This window comes from Furipterus horrens, unplaced genomic scaffold, assembly GCF_987537825.1.
Source record: "Furipterus horrens unplaced genomic scaffold, mFurHor1.1.pri manual_scaffold_13, whole genome shotgun sequence".
NCBI classification, from domain to species: Eukaryota; Metazoa; Chordata; class Mammalia; order Chiroptera; family Furipteridae; genus Furipterus; species Furipterus horrens.
The window spans coordinates 48,998,797-49,024,241 of NW_028327183.1; the positions used below are offsets into that span (position 1 = coordinate 48,998,797).

General features: G+C 40.3%; 1 protein-coding gene across 1 annotated transcript; it reads left to right on the forward strand.

The window, feature by feature from the left end:
- Positions 1-22,361: 22,361 nt before the first annotated feature.
- On the forward strand, positions 22,362-25,014 carry LOC149995100 (cell adhesion molecule CEACAM21-like). Its single transcript, XM_090259120.1, has 2 exons — positions 22,362-22,425; positions 24,734-25,014. Exons 1-2 carry the CDS (start codon positions 22,362-22,364, stop codon positions 25,012-25,014), a joined length of 345 nt encoding a protein of 114 aa, XP_090115246.1.
- The last annotated feature ends 431 nt before the right edge of the window (positions 25,015-25,445 follow it).

Consider the following 25,445-nt stretch of genomic DNA (forward strand, 5'->3'; position numbering starts at 1 on the left):
TATCAGGTCAAACTGAGCTTCATAAATAGGGAGGTTATTTCTAAATCTGTGGACATCAGTCTGAACTTTGACATTTGAACCAAAGCCCTTTTTATATTACCAGTATTTCCAATTATATTATATTAAAAAAGGAACCAAGTCATGCTAAACATATACAAAAAAGCCTATGGCCTTGGGAATAAAAATACACAAGAAGAATAGAATTTATGGAAAGAAATGAAATGGTGGGAAAGAGATCGGTGGTAGTACTCATATAGGTGTGTTGTAGTTTATTATTGTTGTCCTCAATACTGTCAAGTTGCCCTCCACAGGAGGAGCCCTGATTAAAGGACAGAAGTTGAATTTCTGCAAGCTCAGCACATGTTCCCACTGGTCATCACATGACAACTGCTCCTACTCTGAGGGACTCGGTGTCTTTTGCACAGTAAAGATGGTGCGTCTGAGACCAACCTAAGGTGGGGTCTGGTGTAAAGTGTAACCTTAAGTCAACAACAATGACAGTGTCAACTTTTATTATTGAGCAATTTTTGACTCAATGCAAATGTTCCAACAATTTTCCACTTCATATCAAATTTATTTAAAAAGCGCAAATAACTCATTTGGAGTTTAATAACAGGTGAGGAAAGAAGGGTCACTCATATTTTACACCCAGTGTGAGGGGCTCACTTTCACAGGAACTATGGGGTAGGTGACATCACACGGAGAATCCCCCCATCCTCCATCCTGACAGGGTCTATGGAGAAGGTTCTGTAGCCACAGGATGGCTTCATCCTCTTAAACAGCCACAGGCTCTTGCTGCTGTAAAACCACCGAGAGGAGAGCACACCTGTGTAGCAGCAGAACCACAGCATCCTCATGCCCTGTGACTGTGGTGCTGCTGCCTAGAGAAGCTGGGCACTGTCACAGCTCTGTGGAGAGACAGAGACTGTGACAGATAGAGAGTGGGCTTGGGCTCTGGGCCCACCGTGCGCCTTCCGACATCTCAGCCACTCACGCAGGCCACCGTTATGTTTGTATAGGTCACCTGAGAGTGGTTCTCTCCTCTGTAGACAAATGATTGCCTTTGTTGAGGTGACAATGTGTAAAGAGTGAGCCCTGAAATGACCCCATGGGCATCTCTGTACTATTAGCACAGAGAACCCCTTCCCAGCCCACGTGTCCTATAACCTCGTATCAGATGAAATTTTCATGTCATGACCTTTCAGTGATCTTTTCCTAGAACTTTTAGACTTCAAAACAATCAGGTCTCACTCCTCATATAAATACTTGTGGGTGTTAAGGAAAGCAGGCTTATGTCCAAAACTGGGGCCAAGGAAACTTTACGATGAATGGCAAGGCTTTTGCCTGATGTTAAATACTCTATTATTCAATAAAGATAGCCCAACTTAATCTTCATGAAGTTGTATTTGAAGAAGTTTATCTGAACTATTTTTCACTTGGGTCAAGACTTTACTTTCTGGCCTGCAAATTGAATAACATGCTGAAATAAGTCTCAAGAGAGAAGTTTTAAAAATAATTTTAACAAAGGAGAGGGACTGCAGGAATACAAGGAAACTACTCGAGAAAGTAAGGGGCAAACATGAAAACCCATAGTGAACACAACACTCCATGGAGAAACACCAAAATGTTAATAAAATTGTAGACAATTTTAAAGTAATTTTTTCCCTCTTATTCAATATAGTATGGGAAACCCTGCATGGAACAGTTCTGCAAGAAGATGACGTAAGTAGTGTTTAAATTGGGAAGGAAAAAAAAATACATGCCTTCAACAGACAATGTAATCTTTTTTACCTTTTTAGTAAATGTATTTTTAAAGGAAAAAAAAAATTCAAGGTACAAAAGGCAACATACAATGATACCAATTATAAAGCTCTGAAACAACAAAAACCATACATAATTACATATCCATTCACATATATGTGATAAAACCAAATCAACAACAAAAAAAGGGTGGTAAGGGTCAAGGATCTAAAAAACTCTGTATTCAAGATGGTGGTTACTTTCTAATAATGCTCTACTCTTCTTTTTATTTTATTTTATTGTTGTTCCATTACAGTTGTCCCAATTTTATCCCAATTGCTCTTCCCTGTCCCCTTCAACTCCCATAATCAGTACCCACCCTGTTGTCCATGTCCATGGGTTTTTATATTTGTTCCTTGATTAGACCCTTCACCTTCTTTCCCCTGTTATCCCCCTCCCCCCTCCCCTCTGATTGCTGTCAGTTTGTTTCTATTTCAATGTCTCTGATTCTACTTAGCTCATTTGTTTGTTTTGTTCATTAGGGTCATTTTGTTATAGTTGAGATCATATGGTATTTGTCTTTCACTGCCTGGCTCATTTCAATTAACACAATACTCTCCACTTCCACCCATGCTGTCGCTAAGGGTAGGAATCCCTTCTTACTTTCTGCTGTGTAGTATTCCATGGGGTAAACGTACCATAGTTTTTCGACCCAGTCATTTACTGGTGAGCACTTAGGCTATTTCCAGGACTTGGCTTCTGTAAATAATGCTACTATGAAAATAGTGTGCATAGGTTCTTCTGAATTGGTGTTTCAAGTTTCTTTGGGTATAATCCCAGCAGTGGGATCACTGGATCAAAAATATCCATGGTCAATTAATATTTGACAAAGGGGGCAGGAACATAAAATGGAGTAAAAATAGCCTCTTCAATAAATGATGCTGGGCCCTGGCTGGTGTGGCTCAGTGGATTGAGTGCCAACCTGAAAATTGAGGGGGTCGCTGGTTTGGTCCCCAGTCAGAGTACATGCCTGGGTTGCAGGCCAGGTCCCCAGTTCAGGGCACACGAGAGGCAACCACACATTGGTGTTTCTCTTCTTCTCTTTCTCTCTCTCTTCCACTATCTCTAAAAATAAAATAAATAAAAAATCTTAAGAAAATTAATAAATAAAATTTTTAAAAAATAAATAAATAAATTGTGTTGGGATATCTGGATAGTTACCTGAAAAAGATGAAACTAGACCACCAACTTACACTGCACATCGGAATAAACTCAAGATGGGTAAAAGACTTAAATATAAGTTGTGACACCATAAAAGTCCTAGAGGAAAACATACAAGGTAAATTTTCAGATATCCCACACATCAATATTTTCACCAATACACCTCCCATGTATAGAAGAGCATACCCCATGTATAGAAGAGCATACCCCCACTATCTATTTCCCAAGTCTAATGTTTGGTTTCAGTATCAAAGACTTTCATATGACTCTTTAAGAATCTTAGTCTTTTTTTCCAAAAAGCCAACTTGCCTCTCAAGGCTGTACCCACATTTAGAAGAATTGCTTCCTTTTCTTCCCCATCCAAAAATCCTAACTCCAGTGACTCTCCCTTTGGTGGATTGGCTCCCCAACTCAACTTTATCAACATTATGGCATCCTCAGCCACTTCTTAAAACCTGCAACACTCCCTATTTTTCTTCATTCTCTTCCTCCTAACCTGTTACACATTCCCTAACGGTCGTGGAGATGGATGCCTGAAGTGGCATCGCTGTGCTGGAATCCTGGTGTGTGTCTGCAGGACGCTGCTCCCTCCTCAGACTCTCTGGGGGAATCTGTTTTTTCCATCTGTCTCTGGAGACTGTTCTCATTCTTGTCTCATGTTCCCTCATCACGTGCGCTTTTCCTCCTCTGCTCCCATGGTCACATTTTTTTATTTTGTCATTTGATCTTCCTCTAAATGTTTCTCTAAGTTACAAAAACACAAGAAATTACATGGAGGGACCACCCAAAAAATCCAATGTAGTCTTTTCATTTCATGAGCTGTCACATCACCACACCTGCACAGAGTCTTCTGCAGAATATAACAGTCACAGGATCCAGGGATAAAATGCAGGATATTTTCAGGAGCCAAAGAACTTCAAAATGTCACACGCCTTATCTTCATATTTTAAAAACTTTCTACATCTACCCTGTTGCAGTCCTGTGCACTTGAACAAGATAAGTATAGCTCCTCATTATCCCAGTGCTGAGAAAGGGTCCCTTTGCTTCCCTCTCTCCTGCACATGTGTGTTGTCAGACATCGTCCAGACACTCTGATTCCAGGGTGGGGACATCCAAACAAAAATGGGGCTGGGCACCGCGCGCAGGCTCCTCAGCCAGGAGTACTTTCGGAGAGCATAAAATTTTCTCACAGATCTTTTGTAATTAGATAAGTCTTGAGGTCTGAAGTTATTCCTGGAGCTGAAGTTAACACACACTCACAATACCTTCCAAACATTCACTTGTTTCATTTATGAAAGACAAAGTTTTAGAATTTCTAATGGACAATTTGACTACTTTTCTCATGGATGGCTTTCTTATTTTTTTGACAAATTAGTGATGTGTTCAATGAACCACTCATAAAGTTTTTTAAAACAGATGTTTTCTATTGAAAAAAGTTCTTATTTATTACCAAGTGATTCTGTTTTACTTGAGCTGGAGTTGGCAGAAAAAGAGGGATGGACTACAGAATAGAGTCCCCACCATCATAATCAAACAGTGAAATCAAAACAAAAAAAAAATCTGAGACATGGTCTCATTTTCTTATCTCTTCTCAGTTCCTTGACCTAAAATCTCAAAGGCCCTGTCCTGTCCTCACCCTCAGAGAGTTTGAAGTGGAATGTGAAAGTAGCATGAATCCCCTCAGTGTCGTCGTCGGCAGCCGTCCGTCTCGAGAGACGATGGTGTAGCTTCTTAAGAGTCTATCTGCACCGCCGAGAATGGCTGTGCAGTCCGACTCGGGAGTGACACGGTATCTGTCTCCTCCCGTGTTGAATTGACATCTTGCGATGACGCTGGAGTGTCCTCTCCAGTGAAGCTGAAGCTACAGAGCCTGGGCAGGGTGATATGGAGGGTCTGCTATTGCCCATGCAGCAGACCCCCCCTCTCTTCGCAGCTGAAGGGTCCAAGGGAAAGACGGAGTCAATACAGCTTGGCTTCAGGTGCGCCGCAGGAGTTGCCGGTGTTGACTACAACGTCAAACCGCCTTAGGGACTCCGGCTCCGGATTTTCTGTCAGGGTTTACTCCCTTAGCCTTTCCCCTGAAGAGGTATGCCGCAAGGCAGCGGAGGTTTTTTGGAGGCAGAGTTTTCCTTCTCTGATGTGCCCTGACTGGAAGATCGAACCAGCGACACTTAGCTCACCGGCCGACGCTCAATCCACTGAACCAAACCAGCCAGGGGGACCCCTCAGTGTACTGAATATGAATATATTACAGGAGAAAAAAAAACACAGGAATTTCTTCTTTGAAAATTCATACTCTTTGGCAACAAACCATAGTTTGCAAGATTAGGCTGGTTAATCTGTTCATATTATTCAAAGAGATCCACAAATTCAATGTAATACATTGTAATCGCAATAGTATTTTCATCCTTAATTCCTATGATGTTTCAATAGACCCTGAGGAGCCAAAACAATCTTTAAAAAATCAAGATTAGTGACTTGTGTTTCCTGATTTCAAAACACATTATAAAAATGAAGTAAAAATAGAGTGGTATTGGTATAAAGACAGACATATTTATCAATAGAACAGAATAAATATATTGTATATGTCCAAATGATTATTGAGTGCCAAGAATATTCAATGAAGAAAAGACAGACCTCAACAAAAGGTTTTGAAAAAAAGATATGCACATTTAAAGTAATCTTATACCACATACATCCAGCAATCTCAGTTTTGTTTTAATATCTAAAAATATTAAAAACAGAATTTTGAAAAAATGTATTAGCTCATCCAATACCATTGGAGCATTATTCATAATAGCCAATAGGTAGAAGCAACACAATTGTCTATAGATTGAGAAATGGGAAAAGAAAATGTAATATATACATATATAACAAAATATTATTCAGCCTTAGGGAGAAAAGGTAAATTTGGTTATTATGCTAGGTGAAAACCCCCTCCATGGACCAACGGCTGTACCGAGGAAAAGGTGCGGGGGCACCTGGAGACACCTCACCTGTGTGACCTGGAATTGTGCCTCCTCATTCAAAACAAGAGTATAAATATTAACCTCTAAAGCAACAATAAGAAGTCATTTCACTTTTATACACAACAGAAGGATCTTGCCCTGATTTCCCTTTGTTCTCTTGAAGCCTCTACTACAGAATAGTCAGCACCTCGTTGTGGCTTTAAGGAAAGTGGGCTGCATGCTGCTGGAGCTGAACAGTCTTTAAAGCTGGTTGATTTGGGGGCATGATGACTTTATACATGATTCCTGAACTTATTGTGGTAGAAAAATATGTACTAAATGAAGAAGTTTGGATTCATATTTGAACAGCAGATACACTATATTGAGAACCTTTAAAGTCTGAAGAAGGAAAACGGTGGAAATAGCTCTGAGGCCATGAGAAACACTCTATATCCAAGTTTATTGCCATCTTCCCAAATATCCCCTTAAAATCTCTCAGCCTTTGAATAAGGGATGTTGAGTTCTGTCTTGCTCCCTTATTGATTGGTCTTTAATACAGTCTTACTTTTAAACTTGTTTGATTAATATTTTACTTTAACGTAACCTCCCTGGAACTGGCTGATCATGTCATCTTACTCAGAACTTCAATCCTTAATGTATCTTTAAATCTCCCAATGTTTTCATATCTTGCTGATTTTTTAAAAAGTTTTGGCATTGCCTTGTCTCTTTTCTGACTTGATGTCCACATCAAGAGATGGCCTGACTTCCCAGATCCTCCTAAGACCCAGGTTGCCTCAAAGCAGCCTTGGCTTAGATCCGTGAAGACATGCCAGCGTGAAAGGGCACATTTCCACAGTGCCCTAACCATCCACATGTTCTCATTCCACATCCATGACACTGCACCTTCAAGGAACAAGATCACAGAGATTACAAAAGATATTGAATCATAAAACTCAACTCCTCTAGTAATCATGCAGGTCTGTTACGTCAGCCACCCCGCAGGCCTGCACTGAAGGAGCCTCTTTCAAGCCCTCTGTGACCTGCAGCTCAGGGCGGATGTCACTGTCCTCATTTAGTGTTCTCTTCGTTGTTTTGACAAATTCCACATGCCTGTCCTTAGAGAGCCTGCAACCAGAATTGGGGAATGGGAATTAAATCTCTTCTCTGGTTCTACTCCTTTCCTGCTCCCTGTGGCCTCTGTCACATTTGACTGAGATCCTTGGGGACCTGGCCAGAGGTGAAATGTGTGCAAGCAGAGGTGAACACGGAGCAAAGTCATGTAGGAATGGGGTCTGCTCAGGGTCAGGATGAGAAACTGTAAAGCCTGGGAGGTGTTAGGATGTTAGGCATTGTACAGCTTCAAGGGGACCTAAAGGTGCCATGCAGGAGGGTTTATTCTGGAGGCTCAGAATGAAGTTTAATAATATTAGGGAAGGTCTACCATACCTGTTGAGGGAGGAGCCAGTGGAGCTCGTGTGGTGAGGTGGGAATGCCATTCTGCCAGACTGTGATGGGCAGGAAGGTAAGACACAAAGTTGGAAGAAATGACAATATTTTGAAGACTCAGATTAGTTTTATAACATGGAGACAAATGGAAGCACCAGATGTACAATCTAGCAAGGGTCGTGAGAAAGAGTATATGGGACAGAAAAAAAGAATGAGAAAAAGATAAATTAAAGTTGGTACTTTCCAAAAGTTAGTGTATGGGGTAATGGGTACAGTGTTTTATTAGTGATTAAAATATTTTAGTAGTAGGTAGACATGGTGACTATACAACATTGTGACTAAACTAAATGCCACTGAATTTTTTAATTTAAAATGATATATTTTATTATGTACATTTTATCTCATAAAATGATTATGCTAAATTAAGGAAGTCAGATTAAGAAAGAAAACATAGTGCTCATTTTATGTATATAAAATTTCAGAAAATTCACAATTATCTATTGAGAAATTTAAAAAATAAGTAATTCCCTAAAAACTCTGTGGTTTGGGTGGGGAGCAGAGGAAGGGTTTACAAAGGCAGGTGAGAGACTTTTTGGCAAAATGGATACACATGCAGTGTGTACACATGCCAACACTCATCAGATTGTAAACTTTAGATATATTGGTTTATTGTTTGTCACATATATCTGTCAAGCTGGAGTCAATGCTTAAGGTCATGAATTCCTTGTGTCATCAGGGGGGCAGTTTATTGTTTCTCTATTACTGCCATTTCCAAGAGAAAAGACCCTCAATGCGCTCCCACAGGGGTACAACAATGAAAATTTTGGCCACTTTTTAGCACTGACTGTGTACTGGGTACCTCAGGCATATTAGCTCACTTAATCACCACAATGAGTCAGTGAAACTCATTTACTTCCCTCAACTCTCCTGCCTCTTGGACTTTGCACATCCTGTGTCCTCTCCCCGGGCCTCCCATTCCTGTCCCCTCATGAGTCCCATTTTTTCCTGAGCTCATTCTCTATTAGATGTTTGCCTTTTGAAAGTTTTAACTGGTTCTTCATCTAGGTCAGAATTCCAATTATGTGAAGTCATACCTCCATATTTTACCTTTTTAACCATTATCATATTTGTAAACTCTTTACTCACTTATCAAAGAACGACGACCCTATGTTCACCATTCCCCTGACACTCCTCTAATCACTAGAGGAAAACAGACAACATCTCAGTCCTCAGAGACCTGACATGCTGGTGGGGGAGTCACACAATAATCCAAACAACAGCAGCAACAATAATGTGTGAAAGTATTGTAGAATAAAATAGGGCATAATTGTGGTTATTTTCTCCTTTTAATTAAAAAATATGACTTAGCAAAGAGGATGGCAACTTATTGGAGCAGAGAGATCACAAGATGACAATAGATGAAGTCAGAAATAATGAACACTTCAGCCAGAACCTTGGCTTTCCTCTCAGTGAACTGGGGAGCTATTAGAGGATGTGAGTAATCTGTGTTCGCTGAAGGAAACCAATGTCTTGCCAACCTAAAATTTAGGTCTTAGGATATTGATTTTAAGCAGTTTATTAAGAAAAAAACTCAGCAATAACTGTCAACCCTACCCACATTCTTGCCAAGAGATTCAGACAGAAAATGTACTTCAAGAGAAACATTAGGATGTTCACTTTAGGCTCCTTTGATTATGTTTGATAAATAAAAGTGCTTCAGGAAGGTACCTGTTGACTAGATACTGCCTGTGTCTCACTGCTTTTGAGTTGCCCAGAAAAAATTCTCTTGCCATGTAGGATCTTCTCGTGTCAAATACCTATAAAGCATTCATTCTGATGCCTGTAACAAAAGACCCCATTTTCCCCTTTTTTCCTCCTTTGTCCCCAGTATTTTATACACCCAATGTTGCCTCACAGTCACTGGGACATTTATGCTTATGTGAGTTCTCCATGATTATATTTGAAAATTTTTATATTCTTCTGCTAATCTGCCTCTGTTCATTTTATGATTATTGCAGCCAAAAAAAACCTTAGAAGGTGGGAGGCACAGTACTACTGCTTTTCAGCCTCCACCTTAGCCAGGACTTGTGAGGCTGCTGGGTTGCAGGCAGGGGGTTCAGTGAGAAGACAAGTGCAGTCATCCAGGGGACAGGTGGGAATAGTCAGATGAGTGAGAAAAAAAGTGTCCATTTCTGCATTTTTTTCTGAGCACTGAGTCAAAGAATTTTCTGAAGAATTTAATATGGGGCATAAGAAAAAGAGAGGAGTTGTGAAAGAGATTCAGAAAAATTCTAGAGGAGCACATTGAGGTCAATAATTTGGCTGGGATTAAAAATCTTAAGGCATTCTGAGGTGCCTTTTAACTATTAGTTGTCAAGTAAATAATTGCACATCAGCAATAATGTCTAGTTTTTCTTATTCACCACTACCATGTGCCCTGTGCCTCAGAAAGGACCTGGTAGGTTTATAGTCTGAGTTCATTACACATTTACAGAATCTACAAGTGAATGAGTAATGAACAAACAAAATGTCTCCTGCACATCCACACACCCATACATCATATTTCTTACTGAGTAAGAAAATACAGCAATTCCACAAATTTACCCTGACTGCAGGGTCCCTTATAAACCCATTCGTGTTGTAAGTCACATCGAGACCTTTCTTGAGCATTCATGCTGTACCCATTTTTGGAAGTAAGGTAGGTTAAACATAAAAGTACTTGAGTGAGTTTGAAACTGAGCAGGCACCCCTCTGCGAGACTTCTTGGTCCCAATTTCTCCAAAGTAGAAATGGGACTGGAGTCTTTCAGGCAACAGCAAGCTCAGCAAATACTAATTAAAATTAGGGACATAAAAATTCAACAAAAAACTGATAAATGAATAAGTAATGATATTGTAAACAGTAATCTGAGACATGAGCCAGGGTGAAAGAACTCCTAGTTCCTCCTGAGCAGCGGTGAATGTCCTAACACAGGTGTGGAGGTATGTATCTTTTAAATTTTCTACAATAAGAAGTCAGAAGTTTATACACTTCGATGGGCAAAACAATGTTTCAGTATTTTATCTTGTTTGGTCATAATTTTGGTCCTCAACGACTTTAATTTAATGACTAGGAAGACTAGAACTCAGCTTTCAGTTAGACTTGTTAAGCCAGCCTAAGAGCTGATTGCAGCTCTGCAGCAGACATGCCTCTTAGGATATTGATTCTGATCTTGTTATTTGGAAACAGGAGGTTCAGAAAGAAACCCTTTGACCTTCCCTGTAACTGCCTAGAAAGTATTTAGGTGGAGGACCAGCTCAATGAGGAAGATTTACTTGTTAATGCCAAACAGATATTCATTTACCACTCATCTGCATTGGATTCTCCATGGAAATGGCTTCTTTGCATTTTGAAGCCTCAAACCACAATGCTTTTTGTACCCTGTTTAAGTATATTTCACTGATTATGCTATTAGAGTACCAACTTTCCCCCTTTGCCCCCTCTGCCCAGTACCCTCCTTTCCTCCAGCACTCACCCTCTCTTAGTTCATGTTGATGGATCCTGCATATACGTTCTTTTGCTTCTCCCTTTCCTATACTATTTTTGACATCCTCCTGTCTATGTTGTACCTACCAACTATGCTTCTTAATCCCTTACCTTTTTTCCCATTCTTCCCTTTCCCACTTTCAGCTGATAACCTTCCAAATGATCTCCATATCTATGATTCTGTTTCTGTTCTAGTTGTTTGCTTATTTTATTTCTGTTTCTTTAGATTCAATTGTTGAGTTTTGAGTTTGGTGTCATTTTAACATTCATAGTTTTGATCTTCTTTTTCTTAAATAAGTCCCTTTAACATTTTGCATAATAAGAGCTCAGTGATATTAAACTCTTTTAGCTTTACCTTGTCTAGGAAGCAATTTATCTGCCCTTCCATTCTAAATGCTAGCTTTGCTTGATAGAGTAAACTTGGTTGTAGGTCCTTGCTTTTCATCACTTTGAATACTGTTTCTATGTACTAGTTAGAGCTGCTTTGTTTCCCTGTATTAGCATCCTTGTTAAGTTGTATGGAGTGGAGTCTTGGGTATCTGCCAGGGTGGGACAACACTCTTCATCACCTTCTGGTTCCATGTGGTGAGAGGGGTTGAAGAGGGAACATATTGCTGCTGCCTGACTTCTGGAGGCTTGTTTGACACTCCCCCCATTTCCAGTCATTTCACCTACTTTCTGTATATGACTGGTGCCCCTCTAGCTGATGCCCTGATGGTGGTTCCCATAGTGGGTGGGTTTGTGTATGTTCTAGGCCAGTGAGGTAAACTGACAGTTTCTTCTGCTGCCCCAAACCCCTCTGGTTTTTACAGCCAGAAGTTATGAGGCTTTATGTTTCCTGGCGATGGAACCCTGCGCTGTGTGGTCCAGGCTGAGCCTGGGATATCTTGTTCACAAGGTATCCCTCCTGATTTTTGTCCATCACATGTGAATGTGGAACTGCACATTCGACTGGTTTCTCCTTGCCATTACCAAACACTGCCTCCACTCTGCCCCAGCTCCATGTATCTGCCCTTTCTACCCATCTGAATGATTATAGCTTCTTTAAATCCTTGGTTGTAGGACTTCCATACAGTTCAATCTCCTGGTAATACTGGGTGTATTGATTTTGAGGTTATTTGTGATCGTTCTTATGGCTGTTCAAGGAGGCAAAGTGTGTCTACCTATGCCCTCATCTTGACCAGAAGTGCTTTTGTTCTTTATCAGAATAGCATGTAAGTCTTAACTACCCAATACTCATTTGGTCTCTATTTTTATCACTTCAGTATAAAAGACTTTGTACATTGTCTCTTATTAATCTGTCTCTGTTAATTTGATTATTTGCTGAGCTAGAGGCATCTAAAAGATAGAAAAAAATATGGTTTGCTCCCACAGCTGGCTGTCATGATTTCTAGTTGAAGAAAGAATGGATACCTGACTGGCATGGATCTGTTGGTTGGGCATTGTGCCACAAGGCAAAAAAGTGTCTCTGGTTTGAGAGAAGGTCAGGGCACATGCCTCAGTTGCAGGCTGGGTCCCCTGTCAGGAAACACACAAGAGGCAACTGACTGATGTTTCTCTCTCACATCAATGTTTCTCTCCCCCTCTTTCACTGTCCCTTCCCCTCTCTATATATAAAAAAACAAACAAACAAATAAGTAAATAATTTTTAAAGAAAAAATGAAAAGGAAAGAAAACCTGGCAGTTCTCAGTAAAACAGTGGAAACTTGTCAGTAAAAGAGGTTGCAAGGGATATATTACTCATAATAAAAGAAAGATGTAGCCTGCTGAACACAGATGAACAGATCTGTCTTCTGCTCTTAAAGTAACATCATCAACACAATCCCAAAACTTCTGGCGGAACTTTGTGTTGTTTGCAAGCAGGAAGACCCTGGACCCTAATAACCAATAACCTCGAAATGAATGATGCCAGGGGAGAAATTAATCATATTTAAAAGAACATAAAAACTTACATAATAACTGAGTAATTCTCATGGTCCATGATTTTGAAATCTTTCATCATGATTTTTTTTTTTTACCTCTTTTCCTTAAGAGACTTTAAATGTAAGGCACTATGGAGTTGGGTCTTAGAACATTAGCTGCTCATTCTCCTTTCAAAGTTTCCTCTGAAATGCTCATATTTGCTTATTTTTTCCCTTTAACTGCAATCTGGTACCACTTTTTTTGGCTTTCTATATGTTGGACAAATACCCCACTTAAGGTAGACAAGAATATGTGTAGGTCCACAGGCCTGTACCTCCACTTCTCCTGGGGTGGGGTACACTGCCTCAGGCTGTGCTCTGTGAAAACAGAGAAAAGAAAAAACAGTAAATGTAGCTCCTTAGGGTGTGAGAGGTCTTAGGGAGAGAGGGCAGTGAGTACAAAGTCTTCTCAAATTCCCTGCGCACCGATATAGGTAGACAGCATATATTCAATCAATTCTAGCATCATTCCAACCAGTTTTTCATATGAGATAAAGGGTTTTAATCTTCCATCAATAACCAGTTCTCCAATGGCATGTCCTAAAATTGTGTTACATTTCAATTCAGTCTGGCACTAAGAATACAGACCCCACAGGTTCAAGGTTCAGTGACACAAAACTGCCATCACTTCTGATGCTAATTGAAAGTGGGATGCCCAGGCCACTCCCATTTCTGCCTAATCGACTACAAATTTGGGGATTTTCATTACCCCCATTAGATTATAAACATCTAGAAAAACAGAACTCAGAAAAATGTTTTACTTACTATTACTGGCTTATTATAGAAACATAACTCAGGAACAGCTACATGGAAGAGACACCCTGGGCTAGGCACTGGGTGACAGTAATGGATCTACCATGTCTTCCCTGAGTCCCACCCTCTGAGAACCTATCTGATCCTTAGTTTAGGAACATTTTGGAAAGTTTCCTTATGTTGGAATGATTGATTAAATAATGGGCTATTATTTATTATCCCTAACTCCTTTCCCTTTCAAAGATTTTGGGGCATTAGAGAATATGGATAAAAATAGCCACACACTAAACCTGAAACACTCAGAGGAGGCCTGTGTGGGGAACATTACAAACCCAGAGACTTATAGTAACCACACAAAATGGTCTGAAATTAAAACTTAGGAACTAAAAGTGAGTCATGGTAGGTAGTTGTGTTTTAGTCTGGGTTCTTTTATTAAAAATCTCAGTATTTTGTCTAGCAACTTTTGCATCTATGATACTATACCTTTACATGTCAGAATTATCTTTTTATCTGGAACCCTCACTGCTCCGGAGCAGAGACAACGAAAACTTTTCATTTTCATTGTTATCATAGGAGCTGCTAACCACCCTGTACCCATCAGTGTAAAAAATATATGTCCATTTGTTTCATTTTGTCCAGTCCCAGAAATTTCACCTGTTTTGCTTTCTCCCAACTCGCTAATCTATCACCAGTAAATTGTATGAAACCCCTATGTGTTTTCCCTTTGATTGTAATGTATAAAATAAGGTGCAAAACTGCCATTCCCTAGAGTATATTTTCAATTATATGAGATATTGTTTCCTGTTTCAAATTAACTCCTAAAACTTATCTAAATGTTTACACATTTCTTAGTGTGACATTTACGTGGCACAGTATGACAGGTTTCCAGAGAAGCCCAGCAAGGACCACTTTGCTAGGGACCAGCAGGGGGCCCATGTTCCTCAGCAACTCCCAGAATTTTATCAAGTGAGCTTCCCTGAGCTTTCCTCAGAATTCTGGACCCCCTGTTTTCAGGTAAAAGGTCTCAGGTTATTTCAGCTATTTTTTTCAGTCCTCGACATGAATCTAAATATGAAGAGTTGAGAGAAACCAGGCTAACAATAAGTGCTGAAACCTCAGATGAAATAATAAAAAAAAAGGGCTGTTTTTTAACTTTGGCTTTCAATTGGAATTGATTTTTGAGCATCTGAACAAAGCATTTTGTGGGATAAATGAGAGATTGGACATGTTTGGCTCTGAGAATAAAAGCACGACTTCCCTGAAGGTGCAATATTAGGCAATGAAGAATCTCTGTGCAGGTGTCTGAGGAAATCCCTCAGAATGTGGAGGACCTCATAGACAATTCCAACTCAACTGGCATGAAATAATTGACTCGTACAAGGATGCGCACATAAAGGTTAGTTACCCATCACCTGGTAAGGAGCATAAGACACATAAGAGGGTCTGTTGTGACTCTGGAGGTGGCAGCCCCTTGGAGCTCATCCCATAAGCAGCGCACTTAAAGCTACAACACAAGGTCCCTAGAAATTTACTCACACTGCAAATATCCAAACAGAAGTAACAATGATGTGAGAAATCACGTCTCCAATGTCAGAAGCTCTCAGCTCCAGTCCCCTCGTTACTATTCCGGCAATAAATAAAAAGCCTTTACTTGCCAGTCCTTACAAAAATGCAAAAATTTTATTAGAAAAGGGGCAGAGATGAATCCCCTCATGATGAAGTAATAAACCTGTAAGGACTGACTCTGAACCGAAGAGGGCTTCTGTAGTCCATAAAGGCCAGCCCCTCCTTCCTCTCCCTTATACGTTTCCGTCACTATAGCCTTTGCTCTTGCAGGTTTTTATTTTGTTCTGTTTTGGTCTGGAATTGCCATCCTTCTTTCTTCTTTTATCCATTTTTATCTCCTTTCATATCTCCTTCAATATCACTACCTAATAAACTTCAAAAAACTAAATATAGAAATGTAGGCAAAAATAATCCAGGAATTCTAGCAGCTTTCTTCAGAATAATAGTCGATTTTAAACAGAGGGGAACCAGAGATTATATATATATATTCCTAAAACTAAAACAGAATGGGGAGGGATATAATTGTGGGAGAAGGGATGGGCTGGGAGGGGGGAGCAAAAGGGGAAAAATGGGTAAACTGTAATTGAATAACCAAAAAATAAAATTTAAAAAAAAAATAAAAGAATATAAAAATCTACCTAATTTAGTAAAGACTGTCTCGAGGACCCTGATGAGTTTGCAAAATTTTTAATTTAACTACTGGAATATAAACTCATGGCTATTCTGAACTATTCCAATTACTATGCCTACCGGCTCCTGGAGGTAAAGTAACAGATTTCCCAAATAAGTTTTAATGGGAAACTCCTGTAGAGAAGACTGTTCACTTAAAAAGGATTATACCATAGAAAACTGAAATATGATTTAGAAAAAAAAAGCATAGGCAAGTATATCGTTACTCAGGGGACTATAAGGTGTTTCCTTTTCTCCTTACTAACAGTTAAAAAGAAATTAAAATTACTATAAAAGTGGAAATTGCTAAGGCCCTTGTAGGTATTGGGACTACTTTATCTGTTCTTAATAACATCCTTTTAAGACTAAAGCTTCAGTACAAGTGGTAGGGATATTGAATCAACTGATGACTGTTCTTAAATCACAACCTGTCCTTCCACTGTACAATGTTATGAGGCAACATATGTTTCTAATGGTCTAATCAGCCTCAGTTTACCTGATAGGGAGAGATCTTTTTTTAACTCCTGGCACCCACGTATTTTTGGCATGGAGGATAAAACGTGTTTGAATGCTGAAACAATTGAGAAAATAAGAATTATAAAGAAATTTCCAAATAAAAAAATTAATCTTGAGACTATACATTTCTTGCAGGATGGTTCAATGCAACTTTGAGCTCTTTCCAGTACAGATATTGGAAAGATTGAGTCAGCCACTCCTATTAAAATAACTGTTGATAATACTTTCCCTCTGCTTAATATTTGCCATTTTCATTTAAGACCTGATGCACTAGCTGGAATTAAGCCCATTATATAAGATAACTTACAAAGGAGACATAATTTTACATAGAAGATTGTGTAATTCTCTTTTCATGCCAGACAAGAAAACAAATTTAAAAAATGAAGATATGTACATAATCTCAGAGCTATAAATAAAATAGTTATGTCCAGATATCCTGTGATTCCAAATCCACATACCTTACTATCAGTCATTTCTGTGGACTGTAAACATCTTTCAGTAATCATTTTGCATAGTGTCTTGTTCAGCATTTCAGTAAAAAATAATACATAGTCAAAATCTCTTTGACTTCACTGGGGAAGACTGCCAATTTACTTGGACTAAAATGCCCCAGGAATATACAGCGCCCCACCTATTTCTCCCAGATATTAAAAGTTATGCTTAGTGAAATAAACCAGGCAATGAAAGGAAAATACCATATGCTATCACCCAATACAGGAGACTAATGAACAACACAAACAAATTAACAAAATTGAACAAGGAACAGAGTAACAGTTATCGGGGGAGGGGGAGAAATGTAGAAGGGGGTAAGTAGGGGAAGGGTTTAGCAAAGGAACTAATATAAATAACCCATGAACATGGACAATGGGGTCGGGATGGACTGTGGGAGAAGGGGGTGTTGGGTGGGGGGGAGCACTGAGGGAAAAAGTGGGACAATTGTAACAGAAGAACAATAAAACATAAAATAAAGTTGATTGAAATAACATTAAATTTCTTAAAGTTTCCACTTTAATCCATATGTGGATAATTTACTTTTATGCTCTAGGATATTACTTGACTTACAGAAGAACATCACTTACCTATTACAACAGCTAGCGACAGAAGGACATCAGGTCTCAGAGGATAAGCTTCGATTTTGCTTTACCTCAAGGAAAATATATTGTCCATATCATATCTAAAGATGCATCCTAATTAATCTTGAAGGAGAAATTTTATTTGTAACTCTTTTAAAATAGAGAAAGAAACTTAGATGATCCTGTGTTTCACAGGATGTTGTCACAATTGGGTTTAAAATTTTTCCAGCTTTTTTATGCATTCTACTAAATTTAAGTGACCTGATCTGATTCATGGAACTCGCCCCCCACCCTCCCAAAAAAGGCAAGTGTAAAGTCTCTAAAGAATTGTCTAAAGCTCCAATTCTGACACACATTAAGTATAAACTTTCTAACTTTATATACAAAAAATATTTTGGAAGCTTTAACTCAACAACATACAGATTGTCATAGACTTATAGAATATTATTGTCAGACTTAGACTCAGAAGCCAAAGGGCTCCCTCCCTGCACGACAGCCTTCTCTGCCATAGACGTATGCAAACAGGCAGAAACATAGTTATGGGCTCTCCATTTTTTATGTTTTCATTCTTTGAATCTCCAATGAATTCCCTGTATACTCAACATTTCTGCAAGTTTCTGGCTTTGTGCACCTATTGTTTTTAACTTGATGTGACAATCTTAACACAACAAGTTTGCTGCCCTCTTCACAGAGTAAAGGCATCCGTGATTGCATTTTGCACAATGACAATCTTCTTGGTCCTAGGAATGGTTTACAGGAAACTCCTTGATAATGCTGACTTAATCAGGTTTATATATTAAACAACGAAAGGTGAACAGTAATACTATCAAGGTGGATATGCAATAACTTCTATGATAGACACAATTAAAGGCTTTTGTTTACCTGAGTAAGAAACTTCCAACAATCTGAATTAATTGTTCTAACTTGGGTTCATCAATTATCAAAAACTCCAACACCCAATATTTGCATTAATAGTAGCTATGCCCTTGGTATAGCTCACAAGTCTAGAATGTTGTGGAAGGAGCAAACTTCTGAACTTTTTCAGGGAAGCACATTAATAATAAAAATTACATTGCAGAATTATTAGATGTTATACAGATAGTGAAACAATTGGCAATGTGAGAATTTCAAGACATTCTGAAGCTGCTACCAGGAAAGCAAGAACTTATTCAGCTGGTGTAGCAGTGAGGCAGCAGCATTAAACAGCCCAATCAGTTTGACCTGAGAATGCTGTTGCTTCCTATTAAGTCAGTAAAAGACTATCTTTCACAGTTCTAATAGACAGCTGCAGAAAAAGAAAAGTGTAAGTAAATGTTATGCAAGATGCAAAATAGAGAGAAATGAGACAGCAAAACTTAGTCCATCATAGATTATAGGTTAGAAATGATCCAGAGTTTTCTTTCTTATTAAAGGCACATGGGCCTGACTGCCTCTCACTTTGGGGGATATTGGGCTCACAGTTCCATCCAAAGTTAAGGTCTTGCTGCATCGCCAATGGTTTATATTCAGCAAGGCAACACTAACACTAAGACTTCCTAAAATCCCTTCCTAGCACTGAGAGACAATATTATTTAACCAAAAGTTTGGTCACCAATGCATTCTTTAGGTGGGCAATGTACTAAATCTGGCAAGCTCAGGGGAGGCCTGCGTGGTGGGACTTACACACTCAGAGACCTGAATGTAGGATGGTCTGAAATGGAAACTTAACTGAAAGCGAGTCATGGTGGGCAGTCATGTCCTAGGCCAGAATCTCTCCTGACAAAGGTCTATCTTTACCTTAACTGAGGGTGTTTATGGTCTTTATGCCTCTACCACAGCGTATCTTTAAAGTGTCAGGGTAATGTTGTTTTTCCAGACCCCTCATGGCACCAGAGCAGAGAGGACATAAATTTTCATTACTATTGTTATTGTGTTAATTGTTAACTGCTAACTCTCCTGTACCAACCAATCTAACAATTGTATGTGTCTCTTTTACTTTTAATCCAATCTCAGACTTTTTTGCACTTTGCTTTCTCCCACCCCACTAATCTTTTGCCAATGTATGTTATATAGCCCCTTAGGCCTCTGCATTTGACTGTACTGTATGAAATAAGGTACAAAATTGTCATTCTCCAGAGCATTTTCTCAATCCATTGAGATGTTGCTTCCCGGCAATTATTGTCATGTTTGGTTCAAGTACTTTCATAAAAACCCTCTTTATTTTTAAACATTTCTGATGTTGACAGCTGAACATTCCAAGTTTCTGATCAAACTTGCTCTTCCTGGTGACCTGCCCTCACTCTGCAGCTACCCAGAGGCCCGCCAGGAGTTGCCTCATCACACAAAGGCACTCATCACCCTCATCACTTAGAAAATGCCAAAAGTCTTATCTGCTGTTTTCTAAATTCCAGCAAAGAAGACCAAACATATTTTTGTGATGTCACATGTGACAAATGTGGCTTCTCAAGGTAGGGTCACTCACCCAGAGCCCCTCAGCCTGCAAGGGACTCAGACATGCCATGTATTGTCTATGGGACTTGCTGGCTATGCTTTATTTTCCTTACTTTCCTCCTATGTCAGAGAAACTGAAACGTGAAACATTCCCTCTCTCTGACTCCTAGTGACTGAAAATTTAGATGTGAATCAAATTCAGCCTCTGAGGTGCACTTCTTCATAATTTGGAAGCTGGAAGTGAGATGGGGTCATTATTTCTGAAACTGTGTTGACTGATGGGTGGGCTGGGGCAGACACGGCTCTATGTGATGAAGCAGGTGCTTCTCTACCTCTGGGTGGGGCTGTGGCAGTGTGACCTTGAGACCAGACTTTCAGTGACAACTCCCTCACTTCCATTTCTCTAGCTACTCAATGGCTTTACAAACACAGATTCTTTGTGTTAAAGACTTTTATGCACAAATGTTCATGGCAGGTTTACCTGTAGTAGCCCCAAATGGGAAACAACACAAATGTTCACTATGGGGTGAATAGGTAAACAAGATTAATGCATCTCTGGGATGAGATATGATTAGAGAATAAAAAGAAAGAACTTGTCAAAATAATCATGTTGAGTCATGAAATCAACCTGGGCCTAAAATTACATACTTTGTGATAAACTGCAAATGAAAAAAGCTACGATTGTTTCCTTTAACCTAAATGAAGAGGTGGAGAGGTGAAGAATACAGAGATTACAAGAGCATGAAAAGACTTTAATAGCCCTGGCTGGTGTGGCTCAGTAGATTGAGTGAGAGTCTGGGAGCCAGGGGGTTGCTGGTTTGATTCCACATCAGGGCACGTGCCTAGGTTGCAAAAAGGGTCCCTGGCTGGGGGCACAGGAGAGGCAACCACACACTGATGTTTCTCTCCCTCTCTTTCTCCCTCCATTCCCCTCTCTCCGAAAATAAATAAATAAAATATATTTTAAAAAGACTTTAAGTAAGAGACATGTTTATTTTCATTGTAACAATTTCTCTGCTTCATATCTCTGGATGTGCACCTCTAGCAGAACCTCCTCTCTCAGGGGTCTCTGTGCTGTTCTTAACCCCATGCCTGGTACCACCCATGGGCAAGTCTTGGTGACCACAAGAAAGCTTCTCAGACAAAAATCAAAGGTTGTCCCAACAGTCAGCGAGCACAAGGACAGACCTGACAAACAGACACGAAGATGGATGTTCTACCTCAAACTGTCCTTCGAGGACCAGGAAGCCCACAGGCCCCTGACTTTCACCACAGTCCTTTCTTCCTGAGACATGCAGGACACCTTCCCCTTCACACCCAAAACTGTAGGACCTACTGAGACTTCTGGATTTGAGCCTCTTTATTTAAGAGGATCCGGAGAGTTCCTCTGAAGCAAAAGTAGTGTGGTGACAACTTAAGATAAAAGAAGGGTCTCTATGCAATTATCACTCAGCTTGACCCCTTCTCAACACCATTCTTCTTGTTACCTTCTTATTGGGAGAAAAGAAAATTTTCTAAGAGCATTTGAGAACAGAGGGAAGACCCAGTGCCCAGCTATGATTCTGTGTCAGATAGTCCCTACTTTTGAGGACACTGGGGGCTTTTTGTTTTGAGCTGAAACCCAAGGCCAAGATGCAGCAGAGGCCAGTGTTGGCATGAGTGGGCCACCCTCTCAGGCATACATGTCCCCCCATCAGCCTTGCTATTGCAAGTGTACCCCACAGGCCAGTAATAATAACTTCTACTGAGTGCTTGTTAGATGCAGAGTCTCTGGCCAACTGCACCCCTGCTGAGTCTGAATCAGAACTTTAACAGGATTTGGAGGCTTCCCCTGTGCACAGCAGAGCAGTAGGAGTGTTTCTCCCTTCACATGAAGGGATGTCATGTTGAATGGGCATCCCATTAGGTTGACAGCTGCTGAAGGCGCACTTTTTGGGTGAAACTTGGGCATCACAATGTTCCAAAGTTTCACAAGTGATCTGATACACAGGAAGGGTGACATCGTTGTGACAGCCTGTTCTGAGGGAGCTCAAAAACTCCACCTATGAAGGGAAAAGTCAAATGTGATGCATAGAGGCTGTGGAAGAGGCTACTGTGCACCTGACAGGGAGCTGTGGGGAATGCTCAGAATCTTGGGCTTATGCTTCTCCTAACACAGTGTGTGAGCATGGTTTAGTGTGTGTATGTGTATATGTGTGTGTGCTTGTGCGTGTGTGTGTGTGTGTGTGGTGTTCAGAGGCCTCAGCAATGTCCATGACAAAAACATATTGAAGGACAATAAACTGGTAAGAAGGCATACTGGTGGCACAAATGAGGACAGGGAGTGGGAGGGTCCTGGGCACAGACCCTGCCTCCAGCTCACATGACAAAAATAGTCACCTTGCCCCAGAATAAAGCCCAGCACACAGGTAGAACTCACAGCAGATTGCACCATCAGGACAGAGGTGCCTGGGAGCCTTACTGAACCTCAGGCTTTTCTCAAAGAGGGAGCCACAGAGCAGGTGGAAGACACCATGGGATCCCTTTCAGTCTCTACCTGCAGAGGACTTGTCCACTGGCAAGGGCTCCTGCTGGCTGGTAAGTAGAAGACAATCCCTTGGGGTAACAAAGGATCTGACACAGAGGCTGGCTGGGATCTCCCGAAGAAACCAGCGCTCTGAGAAAAGAGGGAAGGCTTCTGTTTGGACCTGAGGGTAGAGGACAGAGGAGCAGAGGAGGATGGGGAAGGGGACCCAGCACAGGGAAGATCTCATAATCTGTAAGTGGTGAGAGGCAGGAAAACATCCGTTGCTGTTCATTTCCTGTTTTACATCACTGAGTATTGATTTATGAAAACTGATAGTAATAATAATAATTTTTGTCAGGAAACATGAGAAAAATACTTAACCAGGGGTGCTAGAATTGTATTTACCAAAACCTCCAGAATGGGCAAATATACTCCACAAGGTATAGGATTCTGGGGTCACTTGTTTATTCAACCCCATGTATCTGAAGTCTGTTGCAGTGAAGGAAGTTCAAGATCAGTCAAAGCCCCCTTCTCATTGGCCCCATGTTCTATGCAGGACAGAGAGACAAGGAAAGATCTAGCTCTGATGTCATGGTACCCACAAGTACCATGAAAAAGCAGAGCAGGGGCAGGTCAGAAAGTGACAACAGAGAATCTTCAGAGATGGTGGTCAACAGAGTTATCTTTCAAAAATTGCCCAGAGTGTGAGCATGGGTTGAGCACAGTGAGGGGGTGAGCAGGACAAACACCTGTAGAGAAGTATTGGCAACAGAAAAAGTAACAGCTTCAGAGGTGCTGAAGTAATGGTGGCCATGCTGTTGACTTTGACCATGGGAGACACACATTCACACCCAGACAAGGGCTCAGAGATGAAGGGACTTGCTCAGGATTCAGGGCCTCATCTTTCCATCCCAATTCATAGATAAAAATGTTGACTTCTTTTTTATTTCCTAGTCTCACTCTTCAGCTTCTGGTGCCTACCCATCACAGCCAATATCGATTTTCATTTCATCCATGCTACTGAAGGAGAAGATGTGGTTCTACCTATTGGCAATAACACTCTGAACGCTGGAATTATCATTTGGTACAGGGGGACAAGCCTGAAAAAAAATGATATGATTGCAGTTCTTAAAGTAGACTCAATTAGTCACTTAGAATGTCCTGAAGGTGGACGAGTGATAATGAACTCCAATGGGTCCTTGGTGTTAAAGAATGTCACCATGAATGACACTGGATTGTACACAGTAGTAAGCTACTGCCCAGATTCAGGAAAAGAAATAAGGTTCAGAAAACTTAAAATATATGGTGAGTGATTGTTCTCTGACTTCTGGGTATTGGATGGACAAAGGTGGTAGCCTGTCTTCCCCTACATACATAAAGTTTACACAAGGAATGGGACATGATGTTTTATGAAGTCAAAAAAAGTTCTAGGGAAAGATCAATAAAAGTTCATGGTTAGTTGGATTTTGTTTTTATTTTTCAGATTCAGTTGTTGATAGTTGAGAGTTTGTTGTCATTTTAATGTTCATAGTTTTGATCTTCTCTTTATTAAATAAGTCCTTCTAACATTTCATGTAATAATGGTTTGGTGATGATGAACTCCTTTAGCTTTACCTTGTCTAGGAAGCACTTGATCTGTCCTTCCATTCTAAATGGTAGCTTTGCTGGAGAGAGTAATCTTGGTTGTAGGTCCTTGTTTTTCACCACATTGAAAACTACAAAATCTAACTAATCAAACCAGAATAGGAACAAAATCATAGGTATGGGGATCATTTGGAAGGTTCTCACCTGGCAGGGGGAAGGGGGGAAAATTGGGAAATGGTGCAGGGATTAAGAAGCGTAATTGGTTGGTACAAAATAGACAGGGTAAAGTTAAGAATAATTTAGGAAAGGGTGAAGCCAAGGAACCTATATTCATGACCCATGAACATGAACTAAGAGGGCTGGGATTACTGGAGGGAAGGGGTTTACTGGTGGAGGGGAGCAAAGGGGAAAAAAAGGATTAGGACAACAGTAACGACACCATCAATAAAACATAGTTAAAAAACAAGAAGATCCTGAGAGAAAAATTCTACCTGCTGATGAGACTAGAACATATGAGCTGTGAAGGGGCTTTGTGTGCTGCTACCACAGAGATGTCTGAGGGAACATGTACAGAATCACTCAGGGGTTATATGGGGTCAGAAATGAGATACAGGACTCTCCTTACATATTGTCACCTGAACTTAGACAATTGTGCTTCTCCAAATGCCAGGACTGGCCTCTGGTGACATTTACAAGCTCAATGTGGAGTGTGAGTGGCTGTCATCTCTGAGGAAGCAGCATGGTTCCATGTCTCAAGCCCATTCTCAGTCTGTCACATTTTCTGTTTCTCCACAGAGCCTTTGAGAATACCCATCCTCCGAGGCAGCAACACCACCGTCACAGAGAATGAAGATGCTGTGGTCTTGACCTGCCACACAAATGCAGTTTCCATCAAGTGGTTCTTAAATGGCACAAATCTGCAGGTCACAGACAGAAAGAAGTTGTCTGCTGACAAAAAGAGCCTCACCATAGATCCCATCAAGAGGGAAGATGTTGGAGTATACCTGTGTGAAGCCTACAATCACATAGTATCTGCTTATAGTGAGCCTCTTGAGGTGAGGTTGAAGATTGACTGACCCTTCTTTCCCGCTCTATGTTGATAATCTCTAAATAAAGTTTTTTTGCATTATTATAATAGATTTGTTCTGGAGGTGAATAGTTCTTAAAAGGTGTGTATTGAGTCAACAAATACTCAAAAATGTGAGCTGACATTGTTATTATTGTTGACTTAAGGTCACATTTCAGACCAACCCCCCTCAGGTTGGCCTCATTTGTACCATGTCAACAGTGGAGATGACATTGTGCCCCTCAGGGGATGAGCAGTACTAGTGTGATGACCAATGGGAAGAGGTGATGAGCTCAAAAATCTGAGCTTCATCCCTTCTGGTGGCAAACATGTGGAAGGCACCTGGATATTGTTGCACACAAAAAGACACCCAAATAGGGTGGCAACACTCATCTTTGTCTTCCTCTTTGATGTCTTCAAAGTATTTCTAAAGTTTATTGA